Genomic DNA, 20,789 nt, shown 5'->3' on the forward strand with positions numbered 1-20,789 from the left:
ACTGCAATCAGTATTCAGTGGACAATATTTTAAACAGATTTTACCACTGCGCAATAATATTGGACATTTTCTGGATAGGATATTGAGAGCTAAAGCTTTCACAAGACTAGCTTTTTACCTTGTGAAGATTTTGTTGTTGTATGTTGGGGTTGTTTTTTTTTTTAGAGTTACAGGCTCCAGATCTTAAGTGCAGAACAAGACAGACACAGTCACTCAGGCAAGCCTTCCAACCCTAAGAAATGCTAAAGTTAAAGCAAGGTTTGCTGTGCTTCTCTGTGCTACTGTATGAAAGTTAAGGATAAAGTACTTTCATTTTGCTTGAAACACACTTTGCAGTTCTTATTTCATGACTTGATAATTTGGGTGGAATTCTATTCATGAGAGGTAAATGATAAAATTTTCAGATTTGCATCTGAAAATTAATGCTGGAATCAAGTATGGATAAATTATTCACTAAGGCTTTCTGAATGGCTTAGCTCCATGCTTCATTATTTCATGCCCTGTTTAATCTCTGCTGTTTCTGTTTCTGAGTATTTAGAGATGGATTTAGCAATAGCAAGTTCAGGTTAACACCAGTATTGTTCACAGAATGCAGTCTGATGAAAAAATCATTTCCATCCAAAATAAACTAGTGTTATGCTATGATGACTTTTTACTACACTAAATAATTAATTATTAAGGCCACTCCTTGTGTGTGAGTTCAGTTTCCCTTAGACTTGCAGTAGATGGTGAATTCCCCATTTGAAGTGGCCAAATTTCGATGTGTAGCTGTGTTGTAGCTGACATTTTTTGTGTACCATGTTTGGTTTGTTTAAGACCAGAAATTAAATACTGCTGTAAGGCAGAAAACATGTGGCTCCATTAATTAGGCCCATCAGTGAACCTGTAAGTGTTGGGCACTTGCTACTGCTGCTGCATGTGGTTTTTCTTAGGCCTTTTTGCAATGTCAGCTGATTGAGGTTAGACAGTCAGAAATTTTCAAAGGTGCACTGTGTTAGGGCATAGTTACTCTCCAGCTCATCTGGGCTATTTCTGAAATTGAAGACTTGAAGAAAACAAATTTTACAAGCCTCCTTTGCAGTTTATGGTATGATGACCCCCAACAACACTGATACATTTCTTAAAAGTAGAGTCTCTTAGCTGTTGAAACAAAGCAATGAATTGGAGTTGTGAGTCTGAGCAGAGTTTAAGAGCAGGGAGGTATTTGTTCCTCAGCAGCTCAGGTCTTTTTAAAGCCACACAAGGAGTTGACAAAGCAGTCTGGCATATGTTATAAAGCTGAGGTACAGGCATGGGGGTGCACTTTTGAACTCCAGTGAAACAAGAGAAGGACATAAATCTTAGGTTCTGGGAAGAACCATGTAAGTGTCAAATGGAGGAGAAACCCACACTGAGATGTCCCTCTACCTCAACCATTTGTCTTGTTTTTCATGACCCACTGCTTCATTATCCTGGGGTGGCCAGCTCCTCTGAGATTCAGGTGCCAGCTCCCTGGAGCAGGGTTTTTTGCTTTAGGAGGCACTTTGCTTCTGTATCTCGCCATTAATTTTTGCCTTTAGTGGCTGTTCTGATGGGCTTTAACACAAAATGAAGTTCCTTCATTAGGTGTTCATAAGGTTGGTAACTTGATAATTCAAATCAGTACTGTGCCATGAAAGCAAATACATAGTAATGAGGTATTGAGTATTGTGCTTCAAGCATGAGCTAATCAACTGTCAAGCTCAGAATGCTTTTTGCTTCCTTCCATTGCTTCCACTAGTAGTCAAAATCTCAACTAGCATTGAATATTGCTTGCAAGTGGCTCCTGCAGTTGCAGGGTGTTGACTTGCTTCTGTACTTGAAAATGTGGAGTAACTCTATTAATGTAAATCTCTCATATTGTGCAAATTATGCAAGTTTAAATACATTTAAAGGCCAATTTGTACCACTTCATTCCTGTCCCAGGTCATGCAGCACCCAACAGAAGGTGGCCAAGTTCTGAGCCTTTTCAGCAACATCAAAGAGGCTGCAGTGAAGGTAGCAGAAATCTGGATCTTCTCCTTGTCAAGTCAGCCAATTGACCATGAAGACAGCACAATGCAGGCCAGCCAGAAAATCAAGTCTACAGGTGAGAGTACAACCACATGCTCTGAAGACCACTGTTTTCCTGAACTAGCTGGAGTTAAACCCCACCTGGGCTTAGATGCTTTCAGGGCCAAATAAGAACTGTTTTGTACAAGTTGCTTGTCTATAACTGATTAATGCAAAGAAAATTAAAAGGTTTTTAACAAACAAAATTAACATGGTTTTAACCTGTTGCTATGTCACCAGAGGGTGTGACAGGAGTGGGAAATTAAATTGTCAAAGTTTCTCCTGCATCCCACCAGGCCTGAGCCATCCAGCAAGGGTTAGCTGTGTTCTCACCAGTGCTCTTCCAGCATTACTGGTGGGTGTGCTGAGAACCTGTAGCTTCTCACCTAGCTAAAGGTGTTGTATTCAGGATATTTGCATTTAAGATACTCTTCCAGCTTCTTTTTCCTTTGAGTATTTTACAGTAAATCTCATTAACTTAGGTGAGACCTGCAAACCTGCAACATGTTATGCTGTGGACTTATGGCCTGGTTTGATGAATGTAAATCCATGGTGTTGTGCACCATTTAGGAAAGTCATTTGGTTTCTGCTTGTGGTACTAGCCTTCTGGTCACTGCTAGAAGAGTGACCTGTTGAAGATAGTGCACGCAGGTGCTTGTGTGTTGTTTCCTGAAGCCAGGCAGATCACCTGAAGTCACCTTTCAATAAAGAATTTAGACTCTCCTGGCATGTCTCACTTGCTCCTTTAAGTCAGTTATGCCCATGTCAGAGGGAGAAGTTATCTCCCTTGTGGAGAAACCTCTTTATTTGCTGCTATCAGGTGGTTCTTTCCAGGATAGAAGGGGATGGTGTTTCAAGAAGCCTTATCTGTATGCTTCTGCTTTCTTTCTATTAAATGTGTTTCTCCTTATTCCTTTACCTCCAGGTGGTTCCCATAGAATCATAGAATAGCTAAGGTTGGAAAGGACCTTAAGATCATCAAGTTCCAATCCCCCTGCCATGGGCAGGGAAACCTCACCCTAGTCCATGTTGCCCAAGGCTCTGTCCAGCCTGGCTTTGAGCACTGCCAGGGATGGAGCATTTACTACTTCTTTGCGCAACCTGTTCCAGTGCCATCTCACTGTTTCTAGCACAGATAGAAGATAAACTAAGATAAACCAACAAGGATCTCCTTGTCTGCGTCCTTTCTTGATTTGTGACTGTTAGTTGGCCTTCTCTGCTTCTGAGATGAGATGCTTGCCTTAAAGGAGTTTCACAGGATCTCTCCCGTCTTTCCTTCCCTTTCAGACAACTATTCCGAGGAAGAGTACGAGAGCTTCTCTTCTGAGCAGGAGGCCAGTGATGATGCCGTACAGGGCCAGGTACTGTTTAGGGCATGGCTTCTTCCTGTGAGGGCTTCAGTGTAGTGTGTACACTCTTGACGCATGCTTGAAACTAAAAGCCTATTTAACTAAATCATGACAGCGCAGGACTGTCACCAAGTGTTTAGCTGCAGTGACAAACGCCTGCACAGTAACCCATTTCTTCCACCATGCTGTTATTTATCTGTTCGTGTGTTTGGACTTGAGCTCCCTCTAAACAGTAAACATTAGCACCTTTGTGTCTTTCTCAGCTTAGTGGTCAAGGCATCAGTTGATCAATTCTGTAATACTGATAGGATTTGAAGAGCCCAACCAGATCCCCAGCTGTATTTAAAAGGCCAGTGGGGTCTGAGTCGGTCTTTAGTCTTTAATGCCTTATATAAAATAGGTCCTTATGAAGAACGCTCTGGCTAGATGTGATACGCTTTCAAGTTTGTGTCTTACTTGCCTTCAGACTCTGGCATTACCTGCCTTCCACCTCTTGGAAGGTACTGAGAGAGGTACCCCCTGAAATGGGGGGCTGTGACTATCCTTGTTCCTTGAATGTAGAACTAGGTCTGTTTTTCTTCTCTAAGCTGTTATTCGTGGCTCTCTGCAGACCTGGTTCACTTCCTTTTCCCTTTGCTGTCATAACTGCAATTAAGTCAAATGTTAAATGCCTGGAAGACAAAGCAGCAGATTCATCTTCATAGAAGGAACATTTTTAACATATAAATGTTCATGTGTCTCAAATCACAAAGGTAACGCAGGAATCCTCTTTCTGTTCAGGATTTGGATGATGATGAGTACGAGCTGGGGAAGCCCAAGAAGCAGCGGAGATCGATAGTAAGAACGACGTCCATAACCAGGGTCGGTGGAAATTAGTTTTACTAACACTGATGGGGTTTGGTCAGGATGCATGGTGCATGTGGCTTATGGGGGCAGCAGTACTAGACATGCTGGCCCAGCAGAGAGCTTGGGGTCATGGTCACAGCATGTGAAGAGCTGGCAAAACCAGGAGGTTCAGAGAGTCGGGCCATCCAAGATATGTCTGTGTGCTGTCTTGAGTATCCTTTGGCTGTAAGGTTAAGAAGCTCCAAAAATCATGTAAGTGTATGAAATGAATTTCCACCCCCATGAAGAAGCCAGTGCAGAATCCACACTCATGTAAGTCCCAAAAGTAGCTTTAAGTGAAGGAAAGCTCTTCTGTTTGTACTGTGCATGGAAGAGGCCAGTGGGAAAATTTCAGAATGAAGTTAAGTAGCTCAGTCAGGGGCTTGAGCTTGACAGATGAACCTGATTTAGTGAACGGGATGTTGCAGTAGAAGTAGCTTCATACTGAAGGCTTTGGCAAGTCGCATGCAGCTATCCAGCCTCTCTAAGCAAGCATGTGTATGCCTGTAAAGCTTATACCTTGTTCAAAGCAATGACTTATGCTTGACCATGCCATAACACAGGTTTTTGCTTATACAAGTGTGCTTGAAGTCTGTGATGACAGTAACTCAGAATTGCCAAGGTAGTTTAGGTTTCTTTTTGGACCTAGGAGTAAGTTTGGAAATCATTCTACCTCCCATAAGGCTATTTCTGAAATCCATGTTTTGATAATCTCTGAAATAAACCCTATTTTGACCTGAATCTGACAATAAAAAGATCCTCTCTGAGACCAGGAGCATGCTGGTTCATATCCTTGGGGTCCTTAATGTTGTTTTCAGGAGTCAGTGACCAGCCAAGACAAAAGGGAGCACTTGGTTCTTAAGCAGCTTTCTCATAATAAGAATAATGTCTTTCTAGCCCTGACCTCTGAACTGATACTGAATCTCCAGCATGTGGGGCTGATGCAAAACTGGGTTTAGTGGCCTGGTGCCAGCCATTTTCTACTCCCTTTCCTCCTGACACAGGGATGCCACATCTGTACCAGCACATCTCATCTTTTCTTCACTGTGTGCGTATTAGGTTTGTCAGTGCAGGAGGAGATCTGGCAGATAAAATGATTTATCTCCTGTGTCCACCCAAGAGTAGTGTGCTGTCTGTCAGAGCCAGGAGATCTATATTGCTTGGTGGAGTGTGATCTGGTTTGTTGCAGTGCAGGAAAGAAAGTTTGTAGTAGATGTGGAAAAGCCAATTTCAACATAAGAACAGCAGAGACTTGGTTTGTGATGTCAGGAGTTATTTGATTTGAAGCAGCAGCTGCGGCACCAGTGTCAGATGCATCTGAGTGTTTTGCAGACTAGGAGAAAAATGTTCACTTAATGCTTTACTCATGTAAAAGTGTCTTTGACTTGCAGCAACAAAACTTCAAGCAGAAGGTTGTGGCATTGCTGAAGAGGTTCAAAGTGTCTGATGAGGTAAGTAATTCATTCTGTAAGCCTTTTTGTCTTGTGTGTTGCCCTCTGCTTGGTGCATCTTGCTTTAGTCTTCAGGAACACTTTTTTTGTTTCCCCCTAGTTCCCTTCATTTTGTTTTCACATCTGCAGTGGATGTGACCTTTCCTTACACCCTGGCCTTGCATGGAGGCTTGAGGGCCAACTTTAAAATGTCATCAAACGATTTCTAGATCAAGTTTTATCAAAAGTAGATTTTGGCAGCTGTGTATGTACCCATTAGTTTTGCAAACTCGCTTGGAATTATCTTTGACCATTTCAAAGGCAAGTATACATATATTGCTTGTGAAGTTAAATCCCAGCCTGTTTGATCATCTTACTAGAACAGCCAGGCAAGACATGAAAAACTTGGATAGGGAGCATGGGTTCACAGGAGAGTCAGTGTTCTGGTCAGAGCTGAGATCCGAACCTCAAGAAACCTGTGTAACATTAACTATCTAATATAAAAACAGTTAACATCTCAATTGGTTGAATGGCTGTGTGTCGATTTTGTGGCATGTGGGAAAAAGCGAGTAACTCCTCATGCTTCCTTATGCTTTCAGACAGTCCTGTTAGCTTTGCTGTTCTTCCCAAGTTAGCTCAGCAGAGTCAGCACCCTGTACACAGCTGCCTGCTTACTCTGGTGTATATGTGAAGCAACCTGTGGAAGTTTTGTGCAAATACCTGTTCTCTTGGGCTTTGCATGTTGGTCCAGCTGATGCTTGTCTAGGTTTCAGGCGCCTCCTGTGGACATTTTTGGCATTTCTACCTTCTTGGTTATCAAATCAGGAGGTGTGATGGCAACTTTTTCAGTAAAACCCAAGACTGTTGGGAGTACTGCATTTCTGATCTTGTTCTCAGAAAACTGGGACTCCATTAGGTGTCTTTTCAAAGCCTTGTTTGTAGAAGGGGGTTGAATAATACACATAATCTGTGGTTAATAGCTTGTTTGTGGATGCTTAGTCCAGTAGGTAACTTCTGCTTAACCAGACGCTGACAAGCTTGACCCAAAGCAAAGGCTTCTCATATACTTAATGTTTCTGTTGGATATAATATCCTTGCACTATGAACAGAATCTTGCTCCCAAATCTGGTGTGCCTCATTCCTTGGGGCAGCTCAGGTGACATGGGATCGGTCTGGCTCCTACCTGAGTCAGTGATGCCTGCTTTTGTGCTGTGTGTAGGTTCTGGATTCAGAGCAGGACCCAGCAGAGCATGTTCCAGAGGTGGAGGAGGACTTGGACCTTCTGTATGACACACTGGATATAGAGAACCCCAGTGACAGTGGGCCAGAAATGGAGGATGATGACAGTGTCTTGAGCACTCCAAAGCCAAAGTTAAAGTAAGTGTGGGGAGGCTGATGCTGGGCCAGAGAGACACTATGTGCAGTGTCAGCACAGATTAGGTGTTCTTTCTATTCCCACCCCTCCATCCTGTTTTTTTTTTTTTTTCCTCATCTTGACCTGGTCTTGGAGCCCTAGTGTGTGCTGTTACAATGTGAATTGCTGCTTGTGAGCTGGAGGTAGTGTGTGGGGGTCTGACTTCCTTTTAGTCTCATTTCTTCCTTGTTTCTTGTGCAGATGTTTTGCTTGCCCTGCTACCTGAGCACAAGGGTAGGAGTTGCTGACTGGAAGGCAGTAGAGTTGAACCAGGTGTTTTGAAGACATGGTAGAAACAGCCAGGAAATCTGTGCTAGGCAGAAGGAGATGGGTTGGAAGGTGCAGAAATAGAGGCAGGGATGAACAAAGCAGACTGTGTCTCTCTGGAAAAGCTGATAAGACCCTCTGTGCAAAGAGGGTCTTTGCAGGCATTAAGGAAGCAGAACTGTGGGAAACAAAGGAGCCTCTCTGGGCCCAAGGGGACTGACTGCAGCACACATAGATCAGTGCAAGCGTGTTCTGAACCAGCTTTTGTGGACACTGACATATGGGTAATCACAGCACTGTGGAGCTGAGCCAGGAATCGCTGGCTCAGGGTATTAAGCAGATGCAGAACCTCAAGCTGACAGAGCTGTGTCACACTGCTGCCAAATAAAGACTGAAAACATGGCTGAGCTGCACTCATGCTTCTGACTGGCGTGTGGTTGCATGCTCAGGCCTTCAGTGTTGTGGTGGCTCTAAAGCAAAGCCTGCCACAGCAGTTGGTCAATACAGTATCTGTAAGTGCCAGGTAATTACCAGCTGTCATAATCGTAATTAATGTTGAATATCCCAATTGGGCTGAGAATAGATTTTTGAGTCTGGAGTGACTAGTTCTCTACCAGCAAGTCAGAAGATGTCAAGGATATGCTGGGGCAGCAGTGGTAAGTGATGGAGCTCCTGGCTTTAAAGGCATTTGGAGCTTGACCCAGTGTATTGCAAGTTGGTAGACCCTACCTTGAAGGAATTTGAAAGCAGATAAGGTAAGCATATGCTTTGAAACAAGCCAGAATGTTGTAATGTACACACTGAGAGCTCATGTCCTGTTCTCTGGAGCTAGCTGTTCTGGGATATGTGATTACAGGAATATTACTGGAATAAGAACTTACTGTGTCTGGTCCTGAGGAGACACTTTGTGGTTTGCTGTGTTCAGTTCTTGTGCTCACATCTTGAAAGGATGTGATAAATGCTGATGCTTGTAAGCAGGCTTTTCCTGCAACAAGAACAACAACAACAAAAAAAAATCAGTTCCTTAAATTGTAATTGACTCTTGTAGCTGGTGTGATGAGCTGCCTTTTTACATGGAAGCACAACCTGATTGTATGTGCTACCTTATCTTCCTGAGCGACTGTGTAATCGGATCATAGGGCTGGCAGCCAAATCCAGATGCAAGCTGGAAATAAAATGCGTAGTAGCAGGAGTCACTTACCCACAGGAGCAGAGTATCCGTGAGGGGCAGTAGCTCTACTTGCTATATTTCAGTCAAGAGTTAGACACTGTCTGGGCTGGCATGTAGTTCAATCAGCATTTGCAAAGCTGAAACACGAATTGCAGTGCGATACTTTGTACCTTGTGCTTGGGGTAGTGAGGGCACAACCGCTCCTGCGGGGTGAATGTGCAGTTCTGTTCTGCTATGGGGAAAAAGCTGGACCTGCATGTACACTGTTGATTTTCTGCTGTTTGGTGTGTAGTCTGGGGGCATGCAAGTATTCCTAGGAAGGGCTTTATAAGTATGATGTGCTGTGTGACAGGTGACACGTTGGATCCATTAGATGGAAGTCTTACCACTTAGTGTCAGGGCTAGGCAGAGGTCCCTGGACTTTCTGGCGTCTCTTGCTGTCCTGGAGACCTCCCTATCCTTTCAGAAATAGCCTATAAATTTTACTGGAACCACTGCGGAGCAGTGAGACACTCTGAGAACAGTCACGTTGCTTTGCTGTGAATGTGGAGGACTCTCTTGTTAGTGGTTTTGATAATAAGAAACTGTTTTTTCTTTCTGTATTCAGACCTTATTTTGAAGGACTGTCACACTCCAGCTCTCAGACAGAAATTGGTAGCATCCACAGCATCAGGAGCCAGAGAGAGCCATCAAGTCCTGTAAGTCATGTTTCATGAAGGTTATCTCTCTGTAGGTAATATAGCAGACTTGCACTGTTCTCTATTTGCATGTGTAAATTAAAGCACCCTCTCTGACTTCCTCCAGAGACTTGAATGCAGAGATACAAATTTTCTGCTAAGAAAACATGGAGGGGGGACATGTTTGGGGGTTTTGTTTTGGGTTTTTTTTGGTTGTGGTTTTGTTGTTGTGAGGCTTTTGTTTTCATTTGAGGGGGGTTTAATGTTGTGGGGTTTTTTGGGTTTTGGTGGGGTTTTTTTTTTGGTGGTGGTTTTTGTTTTGTTTGTTTGTGGTTCTGTTTTAAGCAATAATTAACTCAAGGGGGACTTCTTTAGGTTATATGTTGAATACTTGCTAGCAGTATGAATAGCTCCTGTTTCACATGTACTTGAAGTGGCTGCCAGGATGGGAGATGTTGCCTGGGAGCTTTAGGTACTCCTTGACACTGTTGGAGAAAGGTTTACCTAACTGCTGTTGGGGTTCTTTTCATGCTGGCTGGGAGCAAACGCTGAGAGGCAGCTCAGCCCCTTTTCCATCTCCTCATGTATGGGCATGTTAGGCTCATAGAGTATCAGTCTTATTCCAGGGCACTTCCTTACCTCTACTGTGTATCAGCTACTGCTTTGCCCATCCCACACAGATGTGTTTGTTCCTGGTGTGACCAGGAAGCACTCCTGGTCATCCTGCGGAGCTGTGCAGTGTTTACACAGAGAAGTGTGTCTTTTTAACAGCCTGATCCAGAGAGCATGGCTGAAAGCTGTGCTGGTGCCATACCTCCTAATGATTTTTCTTCTCTCAAGCAGGTAGAAGTGCCTGAAAAGACAAAGAGTCTTGGAACCAAACATGCAGGCGACAGTGTTTCTGACACTGTCTCATATGTAAGTTGAAAAGACACTTTTTAATGTAACTCCTGACAGTTTGGGTGTCAGCTGTGAACTGCATTCTGTGCCATGTGTCAGTCTGTCCATACAGTTGCATATGCAACGCAACTTAGTAACGTTAGCTGCAGTGAAGATAATGCTCAGCTCTTCTCCTGACCTTAATTGTTGGAGGTTCTTGTCCCTCAGTTTTTCAAAACTTAAATGCTGTACGTGGCCTTCTGTTGAAAGAGCCTTTCTCTTGGTTTGAGTAAGGCTGCCCTGAAGTATGCTACTGAGCATGTGCATTGTCCTGAAAAATATTCATTTTATCAGACAGAAGTATTACTTAAAGCTGAATTGGCAGAAATTGAGCTGATCCCAGGATAAAAATTGCAAAGCTCAAGGTGCTCTACTGTGGGTATGCAGTTTGTAACATTTCTCCCTCTGCTATTTCATTTGGGTAAACTGAATTAATCTGCATTTCATGAGAAAACATGTCTCTAGCTTTGAGCTGGAAGAGTGCCTATTCCATATAGCATATCTAGGGACTTTATCTACCTCCATCTCACTTGTGAGAGAGGCAGAGCTGAGAACTGGGAGCCCTAAATAGCCAGTGTTGGCTTCTGCCCTTGGCAGTGATTAGCATGTCTGGAAGAGGAAGACCGAATGTGCCCCAGACAGAGAGAAGCTGGTGTGCCTCCTGCTAGCCCTTGTGGTAGTGAGACCTAGGGGAGGGTTTGTTCCTGATGAACTGGTTCCGTGTGTTTTTGCAGGAGCCTAACCAGCAAGCTGAGGTCCCCGAAGCTGAACTTCCCACACCAGATGTGTTTGTTGAGAAGCTCCCACCCAGCGGGAAGATCACCAAGACAGAGTCCCTCATTATCCCATCCACCAGGTAGAGTGGTGATGCAGCACTGCACCTGCTGCAGGGCTGCAACTCATTGCTAACGTTTGTTCATTATGGCCTTAAGCTATTGACTGCAAGGACACCCTCCTTGTGTTCAAGCACTTAAGTGATGGATCTTGAGCACTTAATAAATGAATCCTCAGAAACCTGAAGGGCAACATTGCTCTGAGGTTGCTCATGTTTCCTTTGTTGTACCTACTCCATGTCCAAGGAAGTTTTTGTACAACTCTGGTGCTGCTAAGTCAATGTCTGATGCAGATTTTGGCCTTAAGGGTGGTTGTCAGGTCTAACTTATGTCCTATTGAACTTTCCCAAACTGGGTAGTAAATATGGGCTTAAGCAACCCCACCGTATAGTTTCTACAGTTATACGCAAACAGATAGATCTTCTTTTGAAGAAGTATTTCTGTGCCGCTTTTGGGTGTGTGACTGCTATTTGCTTGGCCTGGATCCTGTTATACTTGTGTAGCAATAGCAGGATGGCAGTGTGGGTCTTAGCATGGACTGTTGAAGTCTGCCTGGGACTCCTGGGATCAGGCTTTGTAGCTGTACTCTGTGCTCCGCACTATCAGAGGCAGAATTAGCAGATAGATCTTAAGCTAACTCAGGTCTATGTGCATGATTCCCTAATGCCTCCCCACACATTGTTGAGGTTGCAGACTGGGTGATCTGGGATTTTGGGGATGTGTATATCATACAAGCCAGGTCTGGAACTCAAGCACATCTCTCTAGCAGGTCTGAAGGGAAGCAGACTGGACGTCGGGGAAGGAGTACATCTCTGAAGGAGAGGCAGCCTGTGAGGCCACAGAATGAGAGAGCAAACAGTCTGGACAATGAACGCTCTCCAGACACGCGGCACCACTTACAGGTGTGGAAAAGATTGCTGTCTCTCCAGCCGCTCATAGTTTTTCCTCTTCTCCAACTGTCTCCTGTGGTTCCTTTCCTTCTGGCCCAAGTGCCATCCCTGCTGGAAGAGATCTGGGCCCTGCAGCTTCAGGAAAGAGAGTATTTGTCTTGGCTGATACCGTACTTTACATCTTGTCCTGGGTTAAGCTTAAACCATGGCAATTCAGTCTGCTGGGTTTTGCCAGCTTATTGCTTTGTCAGCCCACCATAAACTGAAAGCACTGGGACAGATTGTTATGATGAGAAATTAACAGGGCTGTGTTGAGGAATGACTGCTTTGAAATAAGGCAAATTGCTATGGATTCCTAAAGGGGACTGACGTGTGCAGTGTATATGTACCATTCTTTTGTTAGCTGTGAGACACACTTAATCCCCTTCTTGAAGGAGATTGTTCCTAGCTTCTATAAATCCAAAATTCCTTGTGCTGCTGTTGGTATGAAGTGATATAAGTAAAAGTGAATGGCAGAAAGAGTAATGGCCAATGAAACTAAGGTGGCTAATAAAGGGGCCTGCAGGGGAGCTGGGCATGCACAGCCACCTCTTACGAATTGCAAGGGCTCGAGCTGGTGGCTTGACAATTAGAGCTGACATCTCCTACTGTTCTTTTCTCTGTGTCTTTATTTCCAGATCCCCAGGAAAACGGTGTATGACCAACTAAATCACATCCTGGTTTCCGATGACCAGCTGCCAGAAAACATTATTCTTGTCAATACTTCTGACTGGCAAGGCCAGGTAAAGGCACAAGATGTTACCTGAAGCACAGTTCTTCACTGTTCCTCCTCAGGAATGGACAGGCCTTGAGCTCTACCACTAACCAAGTAGGTTCTGCTGCTTGGTTGGAAGAGCAGTGGTGGTGCGTGGGGGCTGGCAGCATACTAAGTGTTCAGTGCCTACAGATTGGATTTCATTTGACTGGGAGATGCTGTGGATCTTGTAAAGCTTTCCCACCTGAGTCTTCCAATAGAGTTGGTTTTTTTTCTCTTCCATGAAATGCTGTTCCTTCTGGTTAGCAGCACACTGAGAATGGCTAGACCTTTGCACTCAAGAGCCTGCTTCTCAACTGTGGTAGTCTGGGACAAAGGAAGCAGGGAGGACTGACCTGTGGTTTAGGCTGAGACTTCTAAGCACAGGTGGCGAACACAGGAGGAAATATTTCAGGTCAGCTCTGTGTTGCCTTGCACACACGCTTGTGATTCCTGGCTGCAGGTATGTCAACCTGTTTTTTCTGGCTGAGTGATAGTTGTATAAAGAGAACCCTGAGCAGTCCTTTCTTCTGCTGTCAAGATGGGGTGGTTTGTTACAGGTTTGGAATGAGCTTTGCTCCTTTTGGAAGCTTAGTCTGGGAAAGCAACAAGATATACATGGAAGAGGATCAATAAATGTGTGCAGGGTGACTGTGGCCTGTAGAACTTACGCCAGGGTCATAGAGTTACATTGTCTGGTTTGGCTTTCTGCTTCTGGAAGAGCTAGGATCTCGATGTTTGAGGGAGCAAAAATACCAGCTGAGCTACTGGTTCTTGTTTCTCCATACTTGGAAGGTAGAGGAATGCTTTCTGGAGATGGGCATCAGTCATTGTAGGTCATCTTCCAGTAATTCTAGCAGCCTGTGCTTGCAGTACCAGAGGACATTAAGGTAGCATTGGCTGGAGCATACAGATTAATGGTGCAGAATTTGAAAGCTTGAGGTGATAGCCAAGTTTTGTCAATATTATGTCCATGTATACCTGAGGTTTGTGTTAACTTGGTTGTTTGCCATTAGCTGCATAGAAAGGAAACAGTCTCATGAGGAATACATGTGTTGGTAGAACTGTTCCCTTTTTAGCGCTTGAAGGTAGCCAGAACATTGCGTTTGTTTAAGTCCTTTTGAAATCGGAGAGAAATGCTACTGCAGTTCCAGAAGCAGGTGAGTAGACAGCATCTGCTCTTACACAGTGCTGTCTGCTAGGTGAATGACCTGTTGCTGTACTGCTCCCTGCAGCCATAAACTATTGCTGTTATATAGTTGTCATTGCTGTGTTTTGGATATAGTGTTAGTGTTTGTCAAGAAGGTGCAATGTTTCCATTTTTCTAGAGGAAGATCTTTCCTTTGGCTGATTCACAAAGATGAGGTATTTGAGAAATAGCCATATGACTTACAAATTGGACATGGTGAAAGTGCCCGTGCTTGGGTGTGAGAATACCTAGGAGGCTAGGGGAGGCAGATTTTCTTCTTGAGACAAGCTGTAGCAAAAAAAAAGACTACAAAATGTTCTGTTCTTTCCTCAGTATCTGTCAGATGTCTTGCAAAAGCATACCTTGCCAGTGGTCTGCACATGCTCTTCAGCGGATATTCAGGCAGCTTTCAGCACTATTGTCTCCAGGATACAGAGATAGTAAGTTTTCACTTTGTTTGTCTGGTTTGTTGAATCTCAGCTCTAAAAGCACCTCAGCTCCGGTGCCCCAGTGCCCAGGGAGTTCTCCTCCCAATAGCTGTAAAATATTTCTCCCTTCCAATACTGCTCCCCAGTTTACTCTCCTGAAGTCAGGGTTGTGTGACTCTTCAGCTCCTGCCAGCCCTGCACACTGTTGCTATTCTGCCATGTGCGTGAAGGTACATTTCTTTCATCGACACCAGTAATTTTAAAAGGTTGTGCTTTGGAGGCTGCCTCATGGGTCATATCTAATAAGCAGTAAAGCATACAAAGCTAATAGGTAGGTTTTTAAATGGTTCTTCCCACACACCCCCACGGTAATTCCCAGGTTACTTCCTCAAGGTATTCCCTAGGTACCTGCTAAGGGCTGTAGGTACCCAAGTATGTTTTCTGACACAGCAGTTAGTTGCAGTAAGTACATTCTAACCTAGACAGTTGAGTCCAGCCCTTTAGATAATCCAGACATGTGAAAGAAGGACCAAGGAGGCCAATTAAGAAAGTATTGAACAATGTTGCATTTTATTAATAATGTTTGAAGCTGCTACTAATCACTGGTGATACTGCTTCATGTATTCTGCTCTTCTGCTGTAGTTGGTATTAAACAGGTTTGTTTACTTGTTCTGAAATGTCTGGTTGGAAGCACAATTATGAATGTTTCCTCTTTTTCTATCTAGCTGTAACTGCAATTCGCAGCCTCCAAACCCAATTAAAATTGCAGTGGCTGGAGCCCAGAATTACCTCAGTGCTGTATTGAGGCTCTTTGTAGAGCAGCTGTCTCACAAAACCCCAGACTGGCTTGGCTACATGAGATTTTTGATCATCCCTCTAGGTAAATAAGGATCAATTTTTCTTCTTAGAAAGATGAACGGGTTAAATGGGATGTGCGCCCTCAGGAAAAGCCTTTGTGGAAGCTTTATCTTGGTATATGGCTGTTAAATGAGGCAAATGTCATGCTGTCGTAGTACTGTGTAATGCTTGTGTTGCTGCATTTGCATGTGTGAATACCATCTTTACTTTCTTAGAATCATCTCGTGTTCGCTGCATCCATTCTTGATGCCAAAGTGTGCTTGTAAGCATTTTGTTTTAAGCAAGGGGTTGAATACTTCTCCCATAAAGGGAGGCTCCTATGTATCTTTTAATCACAGTAAATGCACGGAGTAACATTGTAGAAGCTCTTTCCCTGGCTGAAATCTTAAATTCATTGGGCACTGTGTTTCCCAGAGCAATAACTGCTCTGGCTTCTCTGAGGCTGACACAATAAATGTTTATGGAGGAAGGGGGTTTGAAAATTTTTAAAGGCTGTGAAACTGCTGAGAGAGTAAATTATTCAAATTACATGTATCTTTTGACCTTTCCTTTACATGCTGTTCTCCTCAGGTTTTTCCTTCAATTTTCCAGCATTTTATCTCTGTCTTTCCAGCGGTCAACAAGCCTGCCTGGCTGGAAAGTTAACTCAGCTTGGACTGCATGTGTTGGGGGAAGCTGAGTGGACTGATGATAATGTTAGGGGTCTTGAAGTAGTTAGAAATGTGAGGAATGTTGTAGGAGTGAGGCCTGGGAAGCCAGGCAGTTACTGATGCTTGTCAGCAGGAGTATCTAAGCAGTGTTGGTGGTATAAGGGCATGATGTCAGAAGCCAGTCTAGTCCAAGGCTTGGATTGTGTGAATGAGGGACTTGGGTGATGGTGTTTGAGAATCACTTTTTCTCAGTATTTTCCAAGTCTTCTAGGTTTGTGACCAGATCATGGCAGTTGCTGTAGGAGTCAGAAGCTGCTGCCAGGCACCACAAACAGTACGGTTAGGCTGTTGATTTGCAGAAGTCAAATGAAAAATGCAGAGGAAGAGAGCTGAATCCTTCAGAAAGAAAGGCATTTAGTTTCCAGAACAGTTGGCAGGAAGAGAAAAGAGAGCCCCTTAGGGGGTAAAAACAAAATAAATATTTCTGCAAGGTTAAATGTGCTTTGAATGAGAGTCTGTTTTACCAAGAGCTTTGGTCCTTGCATGCTGTCTCCTGGCCTCAGAAGAAGAGTTTTCTGTCCTGCAGTCTTTAATGGTCTGAAAATATTCTCTCTTTGAAAGTGAAATACAAGATGTAGCCATTGTGTCTTTTGTGTTGTTTTTTTTTTTAAACTTAAAACTTTCTTTCGGAATTAAAAAAAAAAGAAAATTACCAAAGCACTTTGTTAACGGAACTGCTTCAGAATGGTGAATATTTTTTAAATGTACTTTAAATATAGAAACTTTTCTAACAGGACCTTTTCATGGAAGTCTGCTGTATTTCCTGGTCAGCTTTCTGGCAGTTCATAAAAGTGATTGAGGAGCAGCCTCTCTTTTCTGACAATTAAAAAAAGCACCAAAGACAGAATGGTGACTGTGCCAGAAATGTGTAAAGAGAAAAGACTTCCTACTGTTAGCAGCACCTTCGAAGTAGGAATGGCAGAGTTTTTCCTAAGATGGTGTTACGTGCTTAATTTGCAACTACATGCTGCAGAGTATTTTATTAACAATGAGAAATGCTCAGTGTCTGTAAGCATCCACACTGGGAGTTGCACTTCAGCTTCTGATTCTATGGCTGAAGGACTCCTTTGATGTCCGAACCAGCCTATAAGCAACTGAAAAGGGGCAAATAAAATAATACGTAGGGGATAATTTTGTTTGGTTGGTGGTTTTTTTTTAGCATTTTAGTTAGCTCCCAGGGATAGAACTTCTTGGGGACCTCGAAGTCCCCAAGCATGTCATCAGTATGTGCTTCCAACTGCATCTGCCACATGCAGTGTGTCTTCCCAGCATGTGGGAAGGCTTTTCCAGTGCATGGTGCAGAGCTGTTCCACGTGCACTGTTTAAAACTCCACTGAAAAAGAAATGATGGGTCTGAAACTAGCCATGATCAGTGGGGTCCAGGAAAGAACTTAGACCACAGTCTAATGACATCAAGGAAAGTTCAGAGAGACCTTCTGCTTGAACCTTTCCTGGAAGTCTGGAAATTAGCCCCATTTTGGAGCACTGCGAAGAGAGTTGAGGTTTTTCCACCATGAGCTTTATTTGGAGGGCGGTGAATGTAGTTAAGCAGCTGGGTCTTCTTGGAAGTAGCTGTCAGGTTACCAGTTACCAGCTGATGACTCAACTGGAAGTCCCTGGAAGTGTGGCTTGATGTGAGAACTTCGTACGCAGGAAGGGTAAAAATGAGATGATTGGTAGGAACCCTGAGGCTACTTCATGGCTGATTGCAAATGTACAGGACTTTATGCTGAGTGTGACTGAATTGTGGAGACTGGAAGGCACAACTCTTCTCATGTGTTGAAAAGACTGGAGGGGGTAGTTGAAGAGTGGGTTGTATGGTCTGGGGACACATGTGGCCTAAACTGCAGGTGGGAAATCTTCACCGTCTCCCAAGGCAGAGTTTGTCACTTAAGTGCCTTCCCTGTCCTCCTCAGTATAAGTATAAAGTCATATTTCCATCCAGGGTGGAGGTTGGGAACACAAACTTCATGCAAGGAAGTCTTTACATGTTCATAGAGGAGCCATAAGGCTTAGCCAGAGCAAGCAGGGACCTGGTGCATATGCCAGCATTCACTGGGGGACTCTAATCCTTGCACTCTGCTTCCTGTTTTGAATTCCAACCTATTTATTAAACTTTCAGCCTTTCTCCACCAATTGAACAAGCCTCTCTGGGTTGTTTTTCCTGGTTGGAGACAATTGCCTCTTCTTGGTATTGTAAAATAGATGTGGTGTGCAAATGGTGTATGGAGGTGTTATAAAGCAGCTGTGGTGTGCAAATGGTATTTGGAAGAAGGTGTCTGACTCCTTTTGCAGAGGTGTCCTGGCTGCAGTGCAGGCTGTGGTCAGGAAGGGCTGCTGGGAAAGCCCCTTGCAAAGCTGCGCGACTGAGATGGAGAGCCATAGGGCATCCATGTCTTCCAGATCATTTATTTCTTCGGCAGTTTCCCAGTCCTGTTTTCTTTGGCTTTTTAAAATTTAATTTGGCAGGAGAAAGGGAGATGTCACTGAAAGGTATCGTGGTGTTAAAGCAGTCTCTCTGCTGGGAAGTTTTTTTGCATGCTCTTGTAAAGATAAGGTGGACTAAATTACTTGGTTATTATGGAAGAGATTTATTTCTGGGGTGTCTAGTGTAGTTTTGATTTTGGAATTTAATTCCTTACAGATAAAAGAACACAATGTTTGGGGCTGGGAAGAACAGCTGTCATGTTTTCCTTTCTCTCTTAGGCTCTCATCCAGTGGCCAAATACCTGGGGTCTGTAGATTATAGATACAACAACTTCTTCCAAGATCTAGCCTGGAGAGATCTGTTCAACAAACTTGAAGCACAGACCACTGGTAAGACCATGTGTCTGTGTGTGGCCTGTGTGGGGGATGAAAGGCTTGAATGAGTAATTTCAGCAAATGTCAAGTAAATACAAGAGGAAGCAGACAAAGGTTTTTGTTCCTCTTTTCTCCCCTCTCCACCACATTCCCTTTTCAGATGCTGACCTTTGTATGTCCTCCATGTGGTGGTTTGCAAACAGTTGTTGGCTCCCAGAGGCACTAGTTGCCTCTGAGTCATGCTGGTTTTACCTACCTCAGGTTTGTTTTTTGATGTGGAGTTCTCATTACCAAGTTTAGTACATTGCTTTCTTTGGCCTTTCACAAACTGTCTAGCCTGAAAGGTTTGGAAAACTGGAAGCTCTTGGAAGATTATCTCCTATTAGTTGTGTGTGAAGATGACCTTGACATTTCTGAAGTCTGCTGGCAGGATCTTTCTTGTTAAAACATTATTTTATTCTTCACCAGTGTTGTAAGACATGGGAGCTGCCCTAGGTCAGATCAACAAGTTCCTGTTCTTATCTGAGTCTGTTCTAGGCCAGGATAAAGCCTCACAGTGTTAGTGTACTAATTTACTTAAAATATTAATGCTTACAGTTTTTCCATCCATTCCTTCAAGGACAGAAAGAAACAGGAGAAAGGAAGATTTGTATCTGACATTTAGGGCTACGTGAAGGCTTGAGACTTGACTGAGGAGTCATGCCCTCATGGCAGCATATCCCATACAGAAATTTCACTGGAAGGAAAAAGCTTTGGAGAGTTTGGATCACCAGGAGGGTGGGGAGGTTGTAGTGTGGTTCTCCTGTTGGAATTGATGAGTGCCTGGAGCTCCCAGGATGCTCTTAGAAGTCCTCTAGCCGTAAGAGGAGGCAAGAGAGACCTCTTCACAGGTGATTGTTCAGAGCTTTTTCCAGCAAATGGGAACTTGGCTGGACAAGTCCTTGGGCAGCCTGTTATAAAGGTGAAGTTTTAGCCTTGCTTGAAGCAAGATGCTGGACTAGAGGTCTCCTGGTATGCCATCTAACCTACACTTTACTTTGATTCTAAGCTTGTGGAGGAACAGATTTCTGGAACTGGTTTCTTTTCATTCCCTGCTGCACTTGGGAATGCAGACAGATATCAATATAGACTTATTTTTTGTGTCTGGGTTAGGAATCCTTCATTAGCTATACAAATCCAGCTTGAGAGCCATATCTGTTCCTTCGTTGGTTGTATGCTGCAGCCCTTATTTATTTGCCTGACTGCTATGAGGAAAATTCAGACTCATTTTTGTGTAGTCCAGACCTTTTAGGTTCTCCATTTTCATTTGTGCAGGGAGAACTGTACTTAAACACTGTAGTGGCATATGTTGATATGGTGAAGAATCCTAATTCTTCACAGTTCACAGTTCAAATTCAAAGAGTTTGAGTTAAAATGTCCATTAAGGTATTGTGGTGATATGTGCCTGGTGATACTCTCTTGCATTCCCTTGATCTCAGCTGTGGCTCTTTGCTTGAAACCAAAGAAATATGGAAGGCATTTAGGAAATGTCTTCCTGTCAACTTGAATTAAACACAGTCCCACAGATCTGAAGCATACTTGCTGCTACACGTGTGATCTTTGTGCTCTTCCTACCCTTGTGTGGCTCTCAGTCTTTCCAGTTAACTCAGCAAGGCCGTGAATTCATTAGGAAATCAGGTAACTCAAATACTGGTGTGAGCAGAGCAGCTCACCAAGGCCCTGGAAGAGATGGCTAGGCATGTTCTTTAGCAGACACCTACAGTCAAGGTGCAAAAGGTCTAAAACTGACTCTGGGCAGGTAAGCACTTTCCAAAAAAAAAAAAGCACTTTCACAAATATAAAATAACCATAATACTTCAGTCAATAATGATGTGTACAGATGTCTGTGAATCCAGTGTGCCTTCCTAATGTTTTTACCTTGGTGCTCTTGTAGGATGTTTGCTTTTGGTCAGACTGCCGTGCTCTGGGGTAGACTGCAGAGCTTCCTTCAGAAGATGAAGTTGAAATGCTGGCTGAGCAAATGGAGGACAGTGCTGGTGATGGTCTGAGAAGTCACTTAAATTACTTTGTCTTTGTTCTGTTGC

The 20,789-nt window shown here is 43.7% G+C and overlaps 1 protein-coding gene across 15 annotated transcripts in view; it reads left to right on the forward strand.

The window, feature by feature from the left end:
• Positions 1 to 20,789, forward strand: part of PACS2 (phosphofurin acidic cluster sorting protein 2) — a 78,422-nt gene that overhangs the window by 38,098 nt on the left and 19,535 nt on the right. For 5 of the 15 annotated variants that reach the window (XM_062616217.1, XM_062616223.1, XM_062616229.1 and 2 more), the window contains 13 exons: positions 1,945 to 2,107; positions 3,358 to 3,431; positions 4,200 to 4,280; positions 5,696 to 5,755; positions 6,954 to 7,111; positions 9,194 to 9,284; positions 10,104 to 10,181; positions 10,937 to 11,058; positions 11,802 to 11,937; positions 12,603 to 12,707; positions 14,241 to 14,347; positions 15,061 to 15,215; positions 18,610 to 18,720. In XM_062616217.1, the coding sequence (XP_062472201.1) occupies positions 1,945 to 2,107; positions 3,358 to 3,431; positions 4,200 to 4,280; positions 5,696 to 5,755; positions 6,954 to 7,111; positions 9,194 to 9,284; positions 10,104 to 10,181; positions 10,937 to 11,058; positions 11,802 to 11,937; positions 12,603 to 12,707; positions 14,241 to 14,347; positions 15,061 to 15,215; positions 18,610 to 18,720 (1,441 nt within the window). The remainder of the gene's footprint in view (positions 1 to 1,944; positions 2,108 to 3,357; positions 3,432 to 4,199; positions 4,281 to 5,695; positions 5,756 to 6,953; positions 7,112 to 9,193; positions 9,285 to 10,103; positions 10,182 to 10,936; positions 11,059 to 11,801; positions 11,938 to 12,602; positions 12,708 to 14,240; positions 14,348 to 15,060; positions 15,216 to 18,609; positions 18,721 to 20,789) is intronic. The other 10 variants (XM_062616218.1, XM_062616224.1, XM_062616232.1 and 7 more) reach the window with 7 other exon arrangements.

Source organism: Pezoporus occidentalis, unplaced genomic scaffold (genome assembly GCF_034315485.1).
Source record: "Pezoporus occidentalis ecotype Australia unplaced genomic scaffold, CSIRO_AGI_Poc_V1 ctg189, whole genome shotgun sequence".
In the NCBI taxonomy this organism is placed as follows: Eukaryota; Metazoa; Chordata; class Aves; order Psittaciformes; family Psittacidae; genus Pezoporus; species Pezoporus occidentalis.